Genomic DNA, 22,661 nt, shown 5'->3' on the forward strand with positions numbered 1-22,661 from the left:
TTTCGTATGGTTGTATATTTCTAAGATATTCTGGCAGATAATTTCATAAAATAGCAGCTGCATGTGAAAATGATCTTTCCCCATATGACTTTGTCACAGTATGTGGGACCTGCACTAATGACTTTTTACTTGAACGTAGCATTCTGTCAGGTTTATATGGTGTTAACAATTCAATGAGATACAATGGAGCAAACTGATGGAAACATTGGTAAGCGAATAGAAGTACTTTGTAGTGTATGCAGGATTGGATAGGTAGCCAATGTATGTTTTTTAACTTAAAGAGTTAAAGAGTCATATGGGGCAATAAAGTCAATTTGACATCAAATGCAAATTTTGCATGAACACCTAAAGTAGTCTTCAAGTTACATTTGCTTTGCCATGAACGGCAAGACGTATGTTTGATTGATCAAGCGTAACTATTTCCTGCGAACAAATTAAGTGTAACTTATGATCAATTGCAAATTTGTGTTTAATCCGAAGACTTATACATTTGTACACTTGATTTGCAATTAAGTGTACAAGTTTCTTACACTGTCCCTCTATTGACAAAAAAAAAAATCCACAAATACATGTACCAAGGAGCTCAATCAAAACTACATGTAAACTTTTGTTCGGAAAATCTAAATGAAACTCAAGACACACACATTAATTTTTTTTACAAAATATATGAAGGCATTTATTTACACCAAACGATCATTCATGATGACAATGAAATTCATTTGCAAACTTTACACTTAACAAAATACAAACACAAAAGTGAATATGTGGGCTGTGTGTATACTACATGAGAAAGCCAAATATTGAGCTTTTGTAAAGAATCAATTAATTGTATTTTATTTGAAATTCATGAAGCAAAATTTGTTTGAAGGCATGAATGAGAATGAGAAAGCCATTCCATCACAATTGCTTCAATGGAAAGTCTGCATGTTAACTCAAGTGAAACATAAAACCTTACCTCCAAATCTAAAACATTTAAAAGTTTTAATAATCCTTATCTTTACATTTATTCTGAACAAAAAACTCTAATACAATCCTAATTCTAACCCTATGCCCTCTGAGAAATTAAGAACGTAGCAAATGTCACAGGAGTAGATTCTTGTTGACAAGCAAAACAAAAAACAAAAAGAAACAAAATTAACATACAGGCACAAACATACATCCACACCACAACAATTGAATTTCCCAATTTACAAAATGAGTTTTATAACTCTCCACATAGTTAGGTTTCTCTACGCAACTTAAATTAAAGGCTAATTTATTGTCTGTATCATTGAGTTATCTCACAGGGTATATTTGAAGACTAGATATTTCTAACACACAGTCAATGAGAGATCAAGACACAATGGCCCGTATTCTGAAGTCACTTAGACCATGGTCTAACTCTGTGCTAAAATTATGGGAAGCCAAAAGTGTCAAAATCTTTATTAAGTTGTATGTTTCTTATGTTTACTGTGCTCTTTCCTGATTCATCGGGGGGTGAAGACAATCATCTATTTATACTTCCTAGACAATTATGAATGATTTGAGAGCCAAAAGAGCTGAAATGTGATATCTCTATTGTTAGTGATTTATGTAACAATTGGCTATCCATACTTAAACCACAACTTTAAACCTGAGTTTAAGTTAAACCCGACTTCAGAATATGGGCCAGAGTGTCGGCCAGTTTGCTCCTCTTTAACCATGGATTAACTTATTGCAGTTTGGGGAATACTAGTTGCCTCCTCATACACACAACAGAAATCATTTAATTCCATAGCGATTTCCCCCCCCAAAAAAAAAAATATTTTGCTGCAAAACGAGAAGAATAGGATTAAATTAAAATACAATTAATTATTTTCAATTAAATTATTTGGCACATTATCGTTGTCATGTATATTGAAGAAGAAAGATGAACCCCAACATTCCATAGAAGTGTTGATTAAATTTAATGTTTAGTCTGGAGTTAAACCTTGGTTCACACAACAATAATTATGTTGCCAATTTGCAAAGCAATTATTTTAACTCTCCACTTATTTTGGTTTCTCTATACCAATAACATTAGTTAAATCTTGGTTAACGAACACAATCACAGTTTTCGGAACTGAAGTGGCTACCCTGGGTAAATATACCATTTTTATTATTATTATTATTATTATTATCATTAATCCTAGGCATTGGCCTGTATTCTGACGTCGGGTGAAACTTAGGCCATGGTTAACTCTGCTAAAATATGGGAAGCCAAAAATCTCAGAATTTTGTTTACATTGTATGTTTCTTACGTTTATTGCAATAATGTGCTTCCCAGGCAGTTAAGAATGACTTGAGAGTCCAATGACCTGATAAACTAAAAAACCTCATGTCGCAATTGGCTATCCATAGTTAAACCAAAACTTAAGACCAGAGTTTGAATTAACCCTGATTTCGGAATATGGGCCAATGAGTTTATATATGAGTGGTTTAACTGCCTAATTGAAACTATGTATGAATTCAATAACATAGCACCAAACTTGATAACATAATAAATGGCAAGCATTACCTGGGTATGATTTCACAAAACATGTAAAATATTGGCAAGTGGAGAGTGAATGAATCAAGCCATTTGATTGGTGGAAGGGAAATCCAACAAAGAAACAAGTTTTATGTTACATTTTGCTGTCTGAATGGCATCAACATGCATTCATTGTCCAACATATAAGTGCCTCTTACATCACTGAACATATCAAATGTACACAGTTGGCTTTCTATACTTCATATACATTACATTGTAATATTCACATTCTAGGTTTTACGAGTGTAAAACATTTCCCATAGACTTGAATGTAAAAGGGGCGCTTTAAAAAAAAATCAATAAATATTAAGATGAAATAAGAGAGTAGAATGTTTACCATCAGTGGATAGGAAATATATCTGACATTCCATATCTGACTAGAAAAGGGTACCTTGACAGGCTTATTTCAAGAATAAATCGGCATTCATGATGACATCTCCTGACACAATCAAATTCATCACCTGAGACAGTAAAATGGGCCTAATTCTTGTGCCTGTCAAAATAGTTCCAAAGTTGGTGATATTTCTTCATAATTTGGGAAAAGGAAGTTCAGTAGTTTCCCTCCATAGAATCAGTGTTACATGGCCAATCATATTCATTCACAAAATGAATATAAATAACAAAATACATCACAGATTTTTCATACTTAAAATACATTGTGATATTCACATTTTAGATAATAAAATATAACACTGCTGGCTTTCCATACTTCAGATACATGTACATTGTAATATTCACATTCTAGATGAAAATACAACATTGCTGGCTCTCAATACTTGAGATACACTGTGATTCACGCTCTCAAAAACAAAATATAGCAATCGTGGCTTTCCATACTTCAGATACACGTAAATTGCAAAATTCACATTCTAGAAAACAAATACATCACTGGCTTTCCATAGTTTCAGACACATTTTGATATGTACACATTCTAGAAAACAAAATATAGCCATACTGGCTTTTCATACTTGAGATACACTGATTCATTATCATACAAACCATAACACTGCTAGCTTTCCATACTTCAGAAACATGAAGGATGTAATATTCCCATTCCAGCTAATAAAATATAGCATTGCAATCTAAATATCTAAATGCTTTCAGATTTACTATTTCCCTCGTCATTGGATTCAACCAGTCATTCCCACACACAAAAGTATGCACATCCTCCACTCCCTGGGGAGTATTCCAGTCAGTCGCTATTGGAGCACATACAATACTGGACAAGCTACAATGCCTTTCACATCTTACCACATAACTATCTAATTCAGCACCTGGGTGGAGAGTGGCAAAGTAAGGATTACCAAACGGCGCCTTGCCAAAGGATGCTAGGCCGCGGTAGGACTCGAACACACGACCTTCTCATTACAAGGCGAGATTTACAACCCCTACACTCTGTGTAGTGATGCGATATTCACATTCTGGATAGGAAAATAGCACTCCTGGCTTTGATCATAAGTCACATTCAAATGTAATATTCACATTCTAGATAAAAAATATGGCAATGCTGGCTTGCCATAGTTTTCACTGATTTAAACCTAAAGCATCTTTGTTTTAATAATGGTGACCTGGGCCCCATCTTACAAAGAGTTGCGATTGATCCAATCAATCACAACTATGGACGGCCAGCAACGTCAACATCTATTATGCATGTTTGTTTAAAATATTTTCTAACTATGGTGTATATTCATGCATTCATTGTTTTCTGGAAAATTCATTGTGCTTCTCTTTGTTTACAAAGGACATTGTGCATATTTCCTGTAGAAAAAATTATGACACTGATGGATTTCCATAGAGTTACGACTGATTGGATCAATCGTAACTCTTTGTAAGACAGGGCCCAGGTGTCATGTTCAATGTGCAATCTTATTAGAGATTCTTTGAGTGTTCAGCTTTATTCGGGTTGCTGCTAGCGCTGTCTTGACCGTGGTGATTGCTGAGTCGCTTCAGATTGAGCCTACAAAATAAAAATGTGAGTCAAGTGATGAAAATGCATTTAAAGAGAGAGAGAGTGAGAAATAAATGAAAAAAACATTTTTAATCAAAAACTTAGATATAGCTTTCACTGACAATGAATGATGTCATCAAAAACAGAGTTAAAATTGTATCTTAACTTTTGTTCCCACTCGATCAAATTACACCATTTTGCAGTAAATGTAGCAAACCAGTCGCTTGCTATTGACAACAGGCTTTAAAGAACATAGCCAAGGGGGACTTATAATCTCGTTGCATTTTGTCAGGAAATTTCACAGAAAATTATAATTTCAACCACTAGGATGCAAGGATTATAGAAGCTTCTGATAGGAAAATCACTTTGTGAAAAGCGAGCAAGGTAAGATTCAAGGAGAGACCAAAGTTACCAAATATCCTTCATATGGGGTAAGTAATACAAACTGATTGAAGAGTTGATTTTCACTATTGATTGTACAATACAGTCAATGCAGTCGATCATAAAATCATGTCCTACAATCAATTGCTAAGTCATGTGTGACAGGTTCCTTTGCATACCTTTGGCGAAGACTGAACTGTTAGCTCTGCATTGGACTGGGACATCTGTGGAAGGTGGTTTACAATGGGTCTGACTGTAAGAGGAACGACTGGCACCTGTCGCTCCTTTTCCTTCAACTCCTCGCTCTGGATGTGGTACTTCATCACCAGGGCCCAGGACTCCTGGTAGAAGGATGTCAGCAGCGACGGGTGCAACGATGTCACAGCGCTTGACAGGAAATTCCCAAACCCTTTGGCCATGCTGTTGTTCTGGCCGGCAGAAACTGCTGCAGAGATGCCAGCGAGTAGCTGTTCCGCCTGCCCACAAGGTTGGGACACCTGATTCACCACTGGAAAGGTCTGGAAGGATTCCATCTGCGCAGGAAGTTGGGCTGTTGATGAAGCTGCAGTAGGTACGTTTACTGATGGTGAGGGTGCTGCAATGCTGTTCGGAATGCTTGGAAGTTTGTACAGATCTTCATAGTTTTCCTCATCCTCAGACCCGGACTGCTGTTGATCATACAGCCTGGACTGAAACTTTTGCTTGAGCTGCCAATAAACACAATTTAAAAGACAGTTTCTGAAATGCATAAACTAAACTGTAACAACTACGATGCACCAACTGAGTTTGATACAAAATGCGGCGGGACAGAACTAAATTTAAGAATTTGCATTACCCTGATAAAATATAATACCTAAAGAAATTTTTGTCAAACACAGTCTAGCACATTTTCAACTGACAAGTGATAATATAATTGCTACAGGTAGAGTTTCATGGTTGATATTTATTGAGAAATCCAAACAATAGAAAAGGTGTGCATAGCATAATACAAGTATTAAATAAAGCACAAAAATATGAATACTTACAATGCTGCCTCCTCCTCTATTACAAACATAGATGTGTGGGGAGATGAAGTCAAAGTTCCTCAGTATCCATTGATCCCGCCAGGTGAGTTGTCTCGACTTGTTCACAGACATAATCTTCCTAAGTTTGCCAAACCTTGTCCTCATCGACTTGTACCACACTTGGAGATGGTCTCCCGACTGCATGCCCAGCTCGCTTGCCTTATCCTCCCAAATGCTGTTCTTCAGGTCAATGTCTTTGTACCTTTGGTGGCTCTTGTTGAACAGTTCCGGGTTGGACTTGAGCCACTCCACCAACTCTTCTTCCTGCTCATCCGACAGAAACAGGCGGGCGGCTTTGCGCTTCTTTTTCATAGCAGGAGAGTCCGTTTCGTGTCGGGGATTGTCCGACAACACCTCCTCTTCTTCCATGTTTGCTCGACTGCGGCTTTCGCGGGGAGGATTCATCCTACTTGGAGCCGGTCTCTTCTGACCTCTAGTCACCGAGCCTCCGGAGGCTCCTCTCTTTGGCAATGTCCCTGAGAAGAAGAGCAGGCAAAAGACAAACTCTGATGAATTCCAAGTGCAATGCGTCACAGTTTCTTTACATACAACTTGATGGAATTAGAAGCTGATGAGTAAATAAAGCTCTTCAGGCTCTTTGGACGAGAAATGTCTGATGGATTTCCCCACATGGACGCTCCTGATAAAGTCTTTGGAAGATGTACACACGTGATAAAAGAAATTTTGGTCCTGGAGTCGACATTCTTTTACTTGTACAAGTAAATGATAACACTCTTACAGCTGTAAGTGTAATTGACCAAATGGTGTTAACTGTTCCATATGATGAAGGGGATTTCAAATCCTTACCAAATGATGACTTTTTTAAATTAAAGTTGAGGGAACAAACAGAAGCAATGCGAAGTTGGATTATCTTAGGTAACAAGAGTTGATAATACTGAACTCATCTGATCATGATATGTTTCACTGATCGGTTAAAATCATTAGTAACTGACATGAGAAAGTATTATACTAAAATGATTGATAGCAGAATAGAAATACAGAAAGAAAACAACATAGAGCACTGTGCGAGTCTGAGATTGCATTCAAACAAAACTTTGAATGCAATCCTTGCCCCCTACGATCATGGAAAGTGTTTAGTTGAATACATGATTGCATTCAAGTAAACGTTCCTACAAGTATACATGTACATAATTTAACTTGGTAAAATAGAGCACTGTGGGAGTCTGATATTGCACTCAAACAATGTCTTGAATGCAATTCCCAACCATACAATCATAGTTCGAAAAATGTGTGGTTGAATACACAAGCGCAGTCAAGTAAACATTGCTACAGATATGTATAATAATGATTGAGAATGCACATAAAGAATGTACAGTTGAATACACGATCACGATTGAAAGAACGTTATCGTTGAAAACACAGGTGTGTAGTGTGCTTGTATTCATTCCCATATTCATATAACTTGTGAGAACACGCTCAGCAAAGATATCAGATTTTGAAATGGAATACTTCTACAAACATGACTGCCATGAATGCAATCATGTTCACTAACCATTGGGTAGCAGCATGCATGAGATTTGCAGACCTGCCAACCTCTGGGAATGAAAAACTGTATTCTGTGATACAAAAAACTGTATTTCCCCCAAAAAAGTGTATTTCATAATAAAATGCTTGGCGCACTCGCCCATCACGGCGCTCAAGCTGCATGCAAGCTAAAATGCGCACTGCTCTTGCAGATGAAAAAAAAAACCATTGAAACTTGTGTATATCTCACCCTGGTTTTTACAAAATGATTGAAAAAAAAAACAAGTTACCTGAAATTACATTGATCTAATAACCATATTTGTGTACGTTTTATGAAATAGAGACATATAGAGATGAATTTTCTCAATAAATTACGATTTTTTTTAACAAAAAACGTATTTTTTAAAGAAAAAACGTACTGCCGTATTTTGGTTGCAAAAACGTACTAAATACGGCTAAAACGTAATGGTTGGCAGGTCTGGATCATTTGGCCCATGGTTGAGTTTTACTCACATGGTCAAACTGTGCAGCGATAGTGAAGAAGGGTGACATTCGTTACACATCACTGACAAAACATTCCATGAAGGCTCGTTCACATACAACTGCACAAATGGTATTAACTCTTTGGCCGCTTTGTTCGACTAAAGTCACATACAGGGGGCTGCCAACTTTGACTCAAGTCACAATCCATTCACAATACACACAGAGTGTATTAAGTCTATTGTTCGTCCACACAAATACAATAGTGATGTGTGTATCGCTTTGTACCGTGTACACACAAAGCTTTTCTTTAAATTAAACCAATCAAAAGCTACTGTGAGCTGAATTAGCATAGTATTTGCAAATCTCCTCTAAAGACTGTACCTTGAAATTAATGTGGCACAGGAGTGATTTTTCAGTGGTGGGCAAAGAGTTAAAAACATTCCATGAAGGGGTTATAATTCCTGGAGTCAGACAATTAATATTTCTCACTTTCTTTTGTACAATAATGCACACTTCGCAAAATTATGTAAACCATAAAAACTTTCCTGACCTTGGGCAGTCTTTATATACAGGCTTTTTCGGTATTACTTGGACCTGCCCACAGAGAACACCTTTATTGTCTACCTTGAGCGTTCTTTATACACATATTTCACTTCACCATGCAATCTCCTATACAATGATGCTACTCATTTTTCTCATCACATTTCTGCGTAGCCTGTATCAAAATTGCGCAAGAGCTGTATTACCATATACAAAGAATATCTGTTGTTCAAGGTTCATACCAACCAACCATACCCACCATATGTTATGTGTGAATGAATACACACACATCAACACGCGCACACATGTTCATGGTGGAAATAATGTAAGCTTTTCTTCTTCAGAACATTCATTACATACCTGAGGACTTCAGGGTCAGTAAATATCTCATACACCAAGGATTATGAAATTTTACTATATAACTGAGGACCCCTGATATATGGTTGCGATGTGAGGATTTTATAACTGTACCCCTTAACCTTCATGAGCATGTAACTTGGGACCGTTGTTACGGTCTACGTACTGACAATGTCATCAGTGAGCTGTGTGAACCTTCATGAGCATGTAACTTGGGACTGTTGTTACGGTCTACGAACTGACAATGTCATCAGTGAGCTGTGTGTCGGCTGGTCAATGTGACGTTTGTGCGTGTCCTCATTTTCTACCATAGGTGAGTACATAATTACTGATGTGCTTAATATTGAACGTATGTGCTCAATTACCTTTGTGCCATAGCTCCTTCCATTAGGCTACCAGTTGGAACAGTTTAACCCAGTTTGGACTCTTTTGAATTGAGAAAATATGCGCTTACTTTTCTTTGCACCGTAGTTCCCTCCATAAGGATATTCATACAAACATCAATTGGAACCAGTTTCAATTGGTTAGGATATCTATCAAGTGACAACTAGAACCAGTTTAACCTAGTTTTGACTGGTATTGATATTGAAAGTATGTGCTTACCCTCTCTTTGTACCTTACTTCCTTCCATTAGGATATTCATCAAGATACCAGTTAGAAACAGTTTAAACTGGTTTTGACAGGTTTCCATATTGAAAGTATGTGCTTACTCAGGGCTCGACATTAGCAGTGGCCCGGGGCAACGAAAAATGAGAGTGGGGCCACCAAAATTCTGTAAAAGCCCACTCTTTGTGGCCCAGATGGGCTACCAAATTTTCAATAAATTGTAATGTTTTCTATTGACTTAAGGCCACCAAATTTGCTTTGCGGGCAACCAAAAATATGAAATTGATGATTTTGGTGGGCTGATCGGGCCACCAAGAAAAAAAAGTTAGTGTGGGCTTACTTTTCTTTGATCCGTAGTTCCTTCCATAATGATATTCATTGAAATACCAATTGGAACCAGTTTAACCTAGTTTTGACCGGTTTTAATACTGAAAGACTGTGCTTACTTCTCTTTGTGCCGTAGTTCCCTCCATCTCCACCATCCGATGATTCGGGCGACCCCAGGACATCGGAGGTCATGTGAGCGAGCGGGTCACAGAGATTACTGGCCTCGTCCTCGCACCATTCCTCACCAAGATCCTCCACCGTTGCTGATTCGTTATCGAGGTCTCCCATCTCTATGTTTTCCGTGCCTGTATGATGTGAATAACAAGGTCAGTGTTCACTTTTTTTTTCATTTCAAGAATACCGTTTGCGCTGCCAGATACAGACACAGGGTTCCCACAGAAATTTGAAAACAGAATTCCATGACATTTCCATGACTGAATTGCTGCTTTCCATGACTTCCTGTGACGTTCCGGGAGTTATGTAGAATTTGGGATGTCACAAAACTGGGAAAAATTGATATTATGAACACCAATTATTATAGCACAGTATGGTCACAGAGTATGAGAGTTGCAAGACACGACAAACTGGAAAGCTGCCATAGCCAAGTGGTAAATGCAATTCCATGACTTTTCACAAATTTTCAAAATTCCGTGACTTTCCATGACCACAATTGCTTTTCCAGGATTTTCCATGACAGTGGGAACCCTGCAGACAAATCTGTCTATTAAAGCTACCCAGAGGAAATAGAGTAAGTGCCCACTGTAGACAGGTGACCTTTATAGACAAGTTCTTAAAAAAAATATTCTTTACAAATGGCAGACAATTTTGATGGACACTAAAGACAGGTTTTTCCCCCGAGACATGAGGTCAGTGGTCACTAACAAAGTTTTGACTGTACAAGTATACAGCAGACCTGCCAACCTCTGGGAATGAAAAACTGTATTCTGTGATAAAAAAAACTGTATTTTCCCAAAAAAAGTGTATTTCATAATAAAATGCTTGGCGCACTCGCTCATCGCGGCGCTCAAGCTGCATGCAAGCTAAAATGCGCACTGCTCTTGCAGATGAAAAAAAAAACATTAAAACATGTGTATATCTTTACCCTGGTTTGAACAAAATGATTGAAAAAAAAACAAGTTACCTGAAATTACATTGATCTAATAACCATATTTGTGCACGTTTTATGAAATAGAGACATATAGAGATTATTTTTCTCAATAAATTACGATTTAGTTTAAAAAAAAAAAAATATATATATATATATATTTTTTTTACAAAAAACTTATTTTTCAAAGAAAATACGTACTGCCGTATTTTGGTTGCAAAAACGTACTAAATACGACTAAAACGTACTGGTTGGCAGGTCTGATACAGGCAATAGTCTAGTTTAGCCAGCATTAATCAATACTTTGGGTAGTTTTGGTTCAGATTTCATGCAATAGTATTTGCACAGTGATCACTGGAAATTGGTATTTCAGTTTAAGTGCCACCATACATGAATGGATACTTATGTACATAACTCACTCTCTTGGCATGAAACGATCACTGGGCAAACTCTTTAAAGGAGAATGAAACCCTTGAAACCAGCTGAATCCATATCAAAGAGAAAAATCAAAGGAACACATTGTTGAAAGTTTGAGGAAGATTGAATGAATAATAAGAAAGTTATGAGCATTTGAATATTGAGATCACTAGTGCCATGTAGATCCTCCCATCGGCAATGCGACCAAGATCTGTGATATCACACACGTACAACTCCCTCATTACTTTAGTACTTATTTCACTTATATTCTCACTTTTATAGAGTCTATCACAAGGTGAGGTGTTCTCTTTATGAGATGACAAGTACAGAGGTTTCACAACATTATATGATTGATGAATCGTTTGTCATATGATTAGAATGAGCAAAAAGAAATGTTTTGGGGTATATTTTCAGTGTCCAAATGGGAGAGTTGTACGTGTGTGACATCACAGATCTTGGTCGCATTGCCAATGGGAGGATCTCCATAGCATTAGTGATCTCGACATTCAAATGCTCATAACTCTTTTATTGCTAGTCCTATTTTACTCAAACTTTTGTTGATCTTATTTTTTGATTTTTCTGCTTTCACAAAAGCTAACTTGCTCCAAGAGTTTCATTCTCCTTTAATTAATCCCATTTCGTTGTATCCACCAGTGCGTGAAAAACATATGCAAGGCAAGACGTTTTATCATGTATTCATCATAAATTCAATTCTTAATATAGAATCAAGAGAACATTCTGTGTTGTTGACAAATGTTAATTCTTGATTCACTGCTTTGACGGAAGTAAAATTCAACAAAAGCTTACGCATAGTCTGTATACGACTTGACGTGTATTATCACACAAGCCTCCTAGTTAGGGTAGTATATTTTGATAATTTTTTTATGCTAGAACCTTATAAATGAAAGCAAATCGTCAACGGAATTATAAACTGAAGTTATCAACTGAATATCTCTAAAAAAATTTTTTAGAGGTCACCTGATATACAAAAAAACCCCTTGCTCTTCGACTCGACTTGAAGTCGGCTTTTCGAGGATATATTCGCATTCATGGTGAAGCCGGTATTCCGGCTTTTCGGGTTCAAAGGGTTAAGTATGAATATTATTACGTTTTACAAACCTTTATGACATATGTTTATTAAACTACCAACAGATAGATCTATTTACTCATTTATTCAAATCTCTTTTTCTTCTTAGGCTATATCATCAGGGTATCATTGACCTGTTATAAGTACTACCATGATTAAAACCCAATTTCCATACATGTACATTTCTAGTTGCTATATCTGACAAGTCTCTGGCAAGCTTTCTGTCTGTCAAGAACAAACAGCAATGAAAACTCATTATGAGACGAGTTCCCCAATAGCATTTTAATGAGGATGAAATAACAAAAGGACAGCAAACTAAAGTGTGTACTCTACATTAATCAAACACATGATACTGAATATCAGTCATGTGACTGATCATGTGATAGACAACCACTCACCTTGAGAATCAGGTGACTTAGGAGAACTCCCATCCAATCCTCCTTGATTAGATCCGTATTCTGATGTATTCAATAAGTAAGAGATATGGGGAGGGGAGGAGAGCAACAGAGAGAGAGAGAGAGAGAATTAGAAGAGTGACAGTCAAAATAATTATCATAATCATCATCATCATTAGTACATATACATCAGAATCACTATTATCACTATTATCAAAATCATTATGACAATCACTTCTCATTTGCAGCTCCCAATTGGATATATATCTCCCTTTACTTTAAATATTGGTTATTTCCAAATTAATGTCTGAACTTATAAAAGACCAATTCCAACTGATTCTTCTTTGGCATCTTTATTCCTCACCTTCTCTTTTTTCCTCCTCCTCTTCAGGCAGAAGGTTCGAGTACTTCATTACTCTTATGTCCAAGTTTCATGAATTAGATCCATATATACAAAGTTATGATGACATTTCAAAAGCTTAACCTTGGCTAATATTTGGATGTTTATTCCCTCAACGTGGTCTAACTTCATTGACCCTAAATGACCTTTGACCTCGGCCATGTGATCTGAAACTAGGGCAAGATTTTCAGTGATACTTGGTTACTCAAGTTTCCAGAAATACTGTAGGTCCATATACTTTCCAAGTTATAGTGATATTTCAACAACGTAACCTTTGGTTAAGATTTCAGTGTTGACGCCACCGTCGTTGGAAAAGCAGCGCCTACAGTCTCGCTCTGCTATGCAGGTGAGACAAAAATGTTGCTTGTACCTTCCACATGTTTGACAACTCATATCCCACTGATTCGGCCCACAACAAGACCCAACCCATTGACTGCTGAATTATGTAATTTTCATTACCTTTGTACAGGGATCACTTAGTTCCAGAATGCAAGGGGTTAAGGGTTTGAACAAACTTTTTTTTTTCATTTTACCTTGCCAGGCGGGTTCCTGCTTGATTTCAACAGCAAGCTCTTGTTCAGCTTGGGCCATCACACTTCAGAAGCTAACACAGGCCTTAGAGGCAAAGGCATTGCATAACATCATCCAACAACTATGCTCTGGGTTTAGATAGCCAACTGTATACAAAGAAAATAGGGAGTATATGATTTAGTAGTTATAGAAATCAGTAACTTCCATGTCACTTCAACGACACGATTTAACACAGGCCTCGGAGACAGAAGCAATTGCCTCAATCACAAGCAATATTATTGCTAGCATAGCAAAAGATCAAGCCCTTAGCAAATATTGCTTTATTTTGCATGCATAACCTTTTGATTACAAGTGCTGAAACCTTTATCTTGCCTTCAGAAAGCGATTGCTAGAGGTTTGAAAAAAAAAGCAACATCATGCTCGTGCAAACATGATAGTGGTGATTATGATGATGATCAGATGATGTTGATATTGATGATTATTATTATTTGTTTGGCGTCACCTGTGCCTGGGAGGCGAAAAGCAAACTGAATCACTGTGACCCACACGTCTCTCCTCCTGATATAAGTGATTGGGGGAGTGCAGGTGGACCTAGTCTTGAGGACTCCATGATGATTTTTTTTTTAAGTTTGACATATACTTCTTCATCATGGAGTCTTGAACCCCCAGGCATATATGTATAAGAGACACATGTACACAAAGATGGATTTCCCTAGGAAATCCATAGTTAGAGGATGAAATCGGACTGTAGGGTCGAATTTTATATATCTATGAACCTTCAGGCGCCTAATACGTAAATTATCGATCCGTTTGTCAACAAAGCAAAGACAATAGGCCTGACCCTTGAACTGCGTCGTGATGACGTACATCCGACTAGCGATGCCGTTTTGAAGAACAATTTATGATAAAAATTATTATTTAACAAATACTAAAATTTAATACGTGATTATAAATAATTAGTATATACTACTAGTTATTTATAATCACGTATTAAATTTCAGTATTTGTGAAATATATAAAGATAAACAACTGAATAGTCTAATAATAGTTTAATACAACGAAGTGCAGATCCCTCCATTTACATGTGTAGCTGTAGGTCAACAGAGTACCCATCATCAGTATCATCTAGACAAATTTGATTCTATTTTGGCCGTGTTTATGCTTCCACTTTTCAGGCCAGAATCAGCGTTTCCAAACCTGATTAGTCCAAAACACGGTTGCGTCCATGCTTACTTTCATTTAAACGCTGTTTCAAAACGCCGATCGTAAACTCACAAAAAGGTGCGTTTGTAAACGTCGTTTGACAAGAATCAGGCTTTCTGGGGAAGTATAAACAGAACCACGATCGTAAACGTGTTTAAATGACGTCATTTGGTGCATGCTTCTGGTGAGATGAAAATCCGCGGGCAAATACAGTCGCATTGCTCCATGGTCGCATGTTACCTCCACGGAATTACCTCTCATCTCCCTTGTTACATTTGCATGTGTGATAATTGATTTAAGTACTATCACTTCCAATTTGTCATCACGATTAATGTTGAGGGATTTACACAAAAAACCTGGAACATGAGTTATAATGAGGAGACATCGCCAGATGCCCATAAACAAATAGATGTTTTATTATTTTATTATGTTTACTTTAATAATCTTTATTTTTTCTCACTATTATCCTCACCATAGTGGAAAATATATGGCTATGTCAAGTAGCTCCATGCAATGACTAAAATATCGGAAATTGTTCGATGTTTAAACAGTCAACGTACCTTCCCCATAACCATGATAACAACTCTCGGAAAAAAAAACTTTTGAAAAAGGGCGCGCCCAATTTGACCTCGCTTTCCTGCTCATCGAAAATTACGATGCGAAGCCAGCTGGAGTTTGTGATTTCGCCTCTGAAAAGTGAAGCATAAACAGCACTCCCGGAACCACGTTTACAATCATGACGATCAGCGTTTTGAATCGACGTTTTGAAAACGCTGATTCTGTCCTCGCAATGGAAGCACAAACACACCCTTTGATCACTTGTTCACTGCAACCATCCTGCCTGTGGGGAATCTACAGGTAGGACTATGGTTTGACCAAAAGCTTCAGTCTCTGTATTTTGGTTGTTCCGCTGAACTGCGTTGGCTCACTTACCAATACATAGACTGAATAGCTTGGAGGCCCGTAAGATCCGTTAGATCTAACATTCGGCGGAAACCTGATTTTCCGATCGTTTTTTTTGTACATAAAATGTCACATTATGAAAAAGAAATTACATCCATATTTACGAAAAAATGTATAAAATTCAGAAATATCGTACCTTAGACCGCAGTTACCGCTAATTCCTTTCAAATGATGATCGAAACATCGTCATCTTCGATCCTTTCGTTGGTCAATGTAAGTTGCCATCTTGGATGACGTCATCATCCTTACAGACGTATCTACCAGTCGCTATATATCGTGATTTGTGCCGCTGCTTTGCGCTTGGAGATGTGCGTGCATTCGGAACTTGTCGCTCGCATTGATTCGCCAGGATATCGAAAATTAATTGGAAAGCCTTGATAAAAGCACAACTCATTGAACGTAGAGGGCAGCAACACACGGCTGCCATTTTTTCATCTCCGGCAGAAGAATTAAAAAAATAAGGAATAAATCATTGGTAACGCATATTTTCGATATTTTATTACATTTATATAGTATCAAAAGAAAGATTAGAGTCTAACGAAAATAGTGGGCATTCGTTCAAGATAAAATAATGTCATTTAGAATTAAAAAAAAAAAAAATCTAGACAACCCGGTCCCCTGAATTGGAAGAAATGATTACACATGCAGGCTCGCACTAACACACTACCGTCTGTGAATGGGGATGATAGTAAAATGCCAGAAATTGTTGAATAAATCCCCAGAAACGACGGTTAACCCTGTCTAGACTATGGTATGCCAATGCTGTACACAGCACACACTTTAAAAAATCATCAAAATGTCACTTTTGTGACCAAAATTACTAATTTCCATACAGTTGAAATTTATTTTTCATTAGTAACCAGGGAATAATTTTTGTATTCACCAGAGTGCTAAAAAACTTAAATTTTGGGCATATTTTTGTGTACGCCCTCTATTGATGGAAAGTAATATGGTAAGAAAATGTTCATGTTTCAATCTCTATAGACTTTAGTATTTGTACAGTGTAATTAAGAAAAAAATCATTTAAAGAATCAAATTTACTTAAGAGCCAAGTTATATGATGAATAGCTGTAATGGAAACAGACAGTGTAAAAAATCAAGCATTTGTCCCAAAGAAAAAGAGAAAATAAGCCAAATATTGCTACCCTTGGCCATGTTGGCTTATTTTGCAACACATTTCATAAATCATGGACTAAAAGTATGGAGATGTCATGTAACTCAACTGAGTCTGAGAACAAGCCAGGTTATAATCATAACCTTGTTCAGGGCGCGACAAACCCGCTTGCCCGGGGCAAGTGAAAATGACGTGCGGGCAAGCATTTCTCAAAGTCAATTGCCCGATCGGGCAAGTGGTTGTTTTGAAAATGAACAAGATAAATTGACAGTAAAGTTTAATAATTTTTTGATAAATTGCAATTATCTCTCATACAATGTCATACCAGTCAAAAAACAGTGGAAACATGTCAAATCAGCGCCAATTTACCGACAAAAGGCGACAATTTATCGCCAGTGGTCCCGTTCGATGGAGGCTGCCATCTTACTTTCTTAACTACAATGTGCGCATGCGCTACTAATCGACGAAGGAGCTAGCTGGGGAAACCCCTCTCTCGCCCTCTAAGCGCATGTACGGACGTACACGAGCGATCGCGATCGAGCCAGCCGAGTCTCGAGCTAGATCGCGCTGAATGCATGCAAGCTTCGGACTGACTCGGCCAGGACCAGACGTCCCGTATTTTATTCATTTCTAAAACATTTTAGTTTTTTTTTTATTTTGAAAATATATAAAAGAAACACCAAATATCATTAGGATTTTTGTTATATGATTGGATTGTTTTTATTTGCTTGAAGTTTGAACTTTTTCCTCTTTCTTTCTTTTCTATCCTTCTATCTTTCCTTCTTGCCCTTTTTTGTTACATATCTATTTTTATTTCCTGATCCTTTCTCTCTCTCTCTCTGTTCATTTTCTTTCTTTCCTTCTTTCTCTTACTTGCCTTCTTTATTACATTTCTTTTTTTAAATTTTCTTCATTCCTTCTCCCTTTCACTCGTTTTTATTTTCGTTCTATCTCTCCTTCCATTATTTTCTTTTTTTTTCATTCTGGCCTCCCTTCATTCTTTCCTCCCTATCTTTCCTCCTTTCTTTCTTTCATTATTTATTTCATTTTGTCCTTATTCTTTTCCCTTTCTTCCTTCCTTCCTGTTTTCTTCTTTCTTTCCAAGAATGAAGGAAAATTTTCTTTCCTCCTCCTTTTTTCTTACTTTCTTTTTGTCTTTCTCTTCTTTGTTCTGACTTTCACACATTTAATATTTATTCATCTTCCCTTTTCTTTTTTTTCTTTCTATATTCAATTCAAAGAATGACAGAAACCTTTTTATCTATTTTTATTCTCTCATCCTTCTTTTATTAGAAATTTCTTATATTTTTATTATTTCCTTCATTTTCCCCTTTATTTTTTCTTTCTTTCTTCTCAATTCATCTCTTTTCTTTCTCTCCTTCATTCTTTCGTTCACCCTCCCTTCCAATTCTGTACTTTTTTCACAAGTCTAACACTGTGTAGCCTTCTTTCTTGATCTTTTTTTTTGTCGATTGTCCCGTATTTCATTTTGTGAAATCTGGTCACCCTGGCCAGGACTCGGCTTCAACTTCAAACCAAATAAACAATGAGTCGTCAGACTGAAATAGGCGACTTTTGTCGTCATGATCGGCGGCCAGAACAACTTGAACAAGAGTCAAGAAAAAGAAATGCCAAGATCAGCGCCAGTAAATCAAGTTCAGCCAGGACAGAAAAGAATAATTAAGAGCAAAAGAATTTTTGAAAAAAAATCGGGCAAGCAGTTTTTCTATCGGGCAAGCAAATTTTTTTATCACTTGCCCGACAGGGCAAGTGATGAATTTCTTTTTTGTAGAGGCCTGCCTTGTTCATTGAATGAGTGCCTTTGATCAGCCTCAGACAACCAATACAAATTTCTAGCAAACAGGGGCACATTAAAATGATTTTGGACAAGCTTCAAATCACTCTAGGCGACACCCCAATACTTACCCGTGTTAATAAACTGGGACTCCACTCACGCGCAGTTGGGCCGCCCTAGCTTAGAACTAAGCAATATTATCTAGAAATTGTTAAACTGTAGTCTTCAAATATGTTCTATTAAATAAATTGATAATGTTTAATCGGTACTCACCGGTTCTTTTGTTGCATTTTCAGACCATTTCTCACAATTCTTCGTAAATATTTGCGGCAAATTTTGTCGCCATAGACAGCTATACGTCCATCTTTATTAATAAATGGAGCGCCCTTTACGATAGTTGTTAATGCCGCGGAGAAATCGTTAGGCATTTTGGCCTGTGTTCAAGGCGTTCTTTCTGTTTTATTTTTTATATTGAAGATTGTGCATTTGTTGAATAGCGCCGTCTACGTCAGGTATGAGATCGAGTGTATAATACACTCTTCCAAAATAATTATGATTCCGACCTGGCGCTGTTTAACTTCAATCTCTTTCACCTAAATTAGCGATGAATGCTAGCATTATAAAATATATATTATTAACGTCTGACGAAAAGAATAACCAACCGATCAGCTGACGAGAACGCGAATCACGTGATCTTCATATCAGCTTCGATCGCGAGTCAGAAGTGAAGAGCAACTGCCCAGAAAATCAGGAAAAAGCCGTGAAAATGTAAGTTCCCCTTCATTTCTTTCATTTTTTTGTTGTTGCTAACGATGCATTTACACTAGTATAAAATTATAATTTAAATAAGATTAAGAGAAAGGAATATAGCTTGTACTTGTGATATAATATAGAAATATCCTGTTCTCAGATATTTCTAACCAAAAATACTACTGATGTCGCCTATGAGGTCCATACATGTAATGTTTGGACCTCATTGGTACTAGGAGTGCTTCAAATCAGAAGATAAACTTTTGACGCGCAGTTAACCAAACGGCCCTTCCAAAAAGACGAGCGGTAATACAGGACGTCAATTCCTGTATTTGGGACTAAACATTTCAAACTGCCCATGGACCATTTAATAAACATCTACACCAGATCAATATTACTGTAAATTTCCATAAAATCTAAGAATGATTACCTTGGAAATCAGACAATACACTCATACTCATAAAGTTAAGATAAAATATATGCATTTCAGGGTAAAGAGACGACAATACGTTACCTTAATCTGAAACGAAAAGGCCTCCGACTCCCCGCAGGGTCATCAAACGGAAGTGACGTCGGTGTGCTCCAAAATTCAGTTGTCTTTTTTGTAGATTTTTCTTGCCACTTGGTTAAGAAAGCATGTTAGTGCCCCTAACAGTATGTTACACATTTATGCAATGTTATGTGTGCTTATATTTTCAGGAAGGTGCATATAGGTAGTTGTGATGTTTATATTACTTTATAGTCTTGCTGACAGCTAGGTAAAGAAAAGATGAGATGTTTTGATTTTAATTTGATAGTAATTATTTAACGTTTTCAACATTGGTATTGTAAGGGTTTGATATTTGTACCGGTATTTGTATCATCAAGAATAATCAGAAAATTTGTTTCCTAATAAGCATTATTTATTGTTTTACGGAATTTCTATACCTGTTAGAGGTTGGTAGATTTTTAATTCTTTAGGGATATATGGCATTGTTTTTAACCTTTTGTAAGATAGTACCTGTTCACATCGAATTAGAAGTTTAATACTTTGTTACATTGCTAATGACACTTGTAATCACCAATCCATATTCAGTCTTAAAGGGGAATCCAGCCTTGGTCATAATATGTTGTGTTTGAAAGGAGAAAAACAGAATGGTGAAAGTCTGAAAGAAATCGGACAAGCAATGAGAAAGTTATGGCTGTTCAAGTTTAAAATTGAGATCTCCGAAGACTATGTAGATTTCAAATTGGCAACTGGCTAAGTAAATTATGACAAGAAGCAAGGACAACTTTCTCATTGGCCATGTACTTTATTATTGATTTGTGGTTTTCTCCCAAGTACCCATTCCCCTGGGGCTGTAATCTAAAAAAAACCTAGGTAGTATATCGTTTTATGTCCTCATGAAAGAAAAATATAATTTGAAGTAAAACATTTGTAAAAAAGTAATTTAAGTCATTTTATGTATTGGAGTCACTGAACTGGAAATACATATTTCTAGTTCAGTGATTGGAGTACATGGAAGAGTAGTCCTTGCCTTACATCACGTTGACATCACATTTGTTGCCAATTTGAAATCTCCATAGGTAAAGTGATTACCAATATTCACAGCTTTTAAAAATTCATAACTTTCTTATTGTTTGTCCGATAATGTTCAAACTTTCACCTATCAACTTGTCTAATTTTCCTTTTTTCCTCTAAAAGCAAGTTATTCTTTCGGTTGGATTCCCCTTTAACGTGGGAAGGGAAAAAGACAAAGTGGTCACGCCAATGTTTGTGCTATAGCGTCACCTTGTGGTGGATTAGTTTTAGCGTCAATGCAACGATGGTATTTCGCCCACTGATATTCTCTCCACGAGAGATCAGTGTATTTCGCCCCTTGTCGGCGCCGCGGTTGAGGTCATGAGCTGCCTAATAAATCAAAGGTCAAGTCCACCACAGGAAAATGTTGATTTGAATCAATAGAGAAAAATCAGACAAGCACAATGCTGAAAATTTCATCAAAATCGGATGTAAAATAAGAAAGTTATGACATTTCAAAGTTTCGCTTATTTTTAACAAAATAGTTATATGAACGAGCCAGTTACATCCAAATGAGAGACTCAATGATGTCACTCACTCACTATTTCTTTTGTTTTTTATTGTTTGAATTATACAATATTTCAATTTTTATGAATTTGACGATTAGGACCTCCTTGCCTGAAGCACAAAATAATAAAATAATGGAATTACACGTGTGCAGAGAGGAATGAAACTTCATTTCACATGACAATGACGAGAAAATAAAAATATTTCATATTTCATATAATAAAAAACAAAAGAAATAGTGAGTGAGTGATGTCATCAGTTCCTCATTTGCATACTGACCGAGATGTGCATATAACTGTTTTGTGAAATGAAGCGAAACTTTAAAATGCCATAACTTTCTTATTTTACATCCGATTTTGATGAAATTTTCAGTGTTATGCTTCTTGAATTTTTCTCTTTTTATTCAAATCAAGTTTTTGTTGGGGTGGACTTGTCCTTTAAGTACAATTATACAATTATTGTGAGTGAAGTGTCATTCCTTTATTGTCGCCCCGTACTATTTTTGGTCTTTTATGATGGAAATGAATACATCATTCAAAATCGAAATAAAACGTGTATTTTTTTTGCTTGTCAAATTTCTTTAGGATGATAACCTTTTTGTAGGCTTTTTTTTTCACATTTATTTCCGCACCTGGTCCCCCTACCTTTGGGGAGAGTTTTCCGCCCTTGCCAATTGTATAATATGGGTTTATGAAATTCTCCCACAGAGAAAATAGTACATGCCTTGATTTGCTCCTGGCCGTCTTGATTTTTGCAATGCACTTCTGTTCAATTTTTAACCCAGAAACAGTTATCGCAGTTTCAGAAGCTTCAGAGTGATGCATCTCGTATAGTTCAGGGGCCGCGGAACGGTTTTCAAAGTGGGGGGGGGGGGGGGGGGGGCTGACCATGCTAAAAATCACAATCATATGGTCATTTTTACATTTTTGTACACGGTTTTGGAAAAAAGTGGGGGGCTGAAGCCCCCCCAGCCCCCCGGTTCCGCGGCCCCTGTAGTTACACTGTCAAACAAATACTCACATATTACCCCTATTCTGAATTCGTTGCACTGGCTCCTTATCAATTAATGATCGGATAACTTTTTAACTCTTTGCCAGCTTTGTTCGACTAGAGTC

General features: G+C 36.9%; 1 protein-coding gene across 1 annotated transcript in view; it reads right to left on the minus strand.

Moving 5' to 3' along the window:
- Positions 1–20,062, minus strand: part of LOC135157789 (zinc finger and SCAN domain-containing protein 2-like) — a 36,556-nt gene extending 16,494 nt beyond the window's left edge. The window contains exons 1-4 of the mRNA XM_064114676.1: positions 19,993–20,062; positions 13,656–13,799; positions 12,726–12,785; positions 9,838–10,023 (exon numbers count right to left, since the gene is read on the minus strand). Coding sequence (XP_063970746.1) covers positions 9,838–10,023; positions 12,726–12,785; positions 13,656–13,713 — 304 coding nt within the window. The 5' untranslated portion in view covers positions 13,714–13,799; positions 19,993–20,062. The remainder of the gene's footprint in view (positions 1–9,837; positions 10,024–12,725; positions 12,786–13,655; positions 13,800–19,992) is intronic.
- Between the last annotated feature and the right edge of the window lie 2,599 nt (positions 20,063–22,661).

The sequence above is a fragment of the Lytechinus pictus genome, unplaced genomic scaffold, assembly GCF_037042905.1.
Source record: "Lytechinus pictus isolate F3 Inbred unplaced genomic scaffold, Lp3.0 scaffold_20, whole genome shotgun sequence".
Lineage (NCBI taxonomy): Eukaryota > Metazoa > Echinodermata > Echinoidea > Temnopleuroida > Toxopneustidae > Lytechinus > Lytechinus pictus.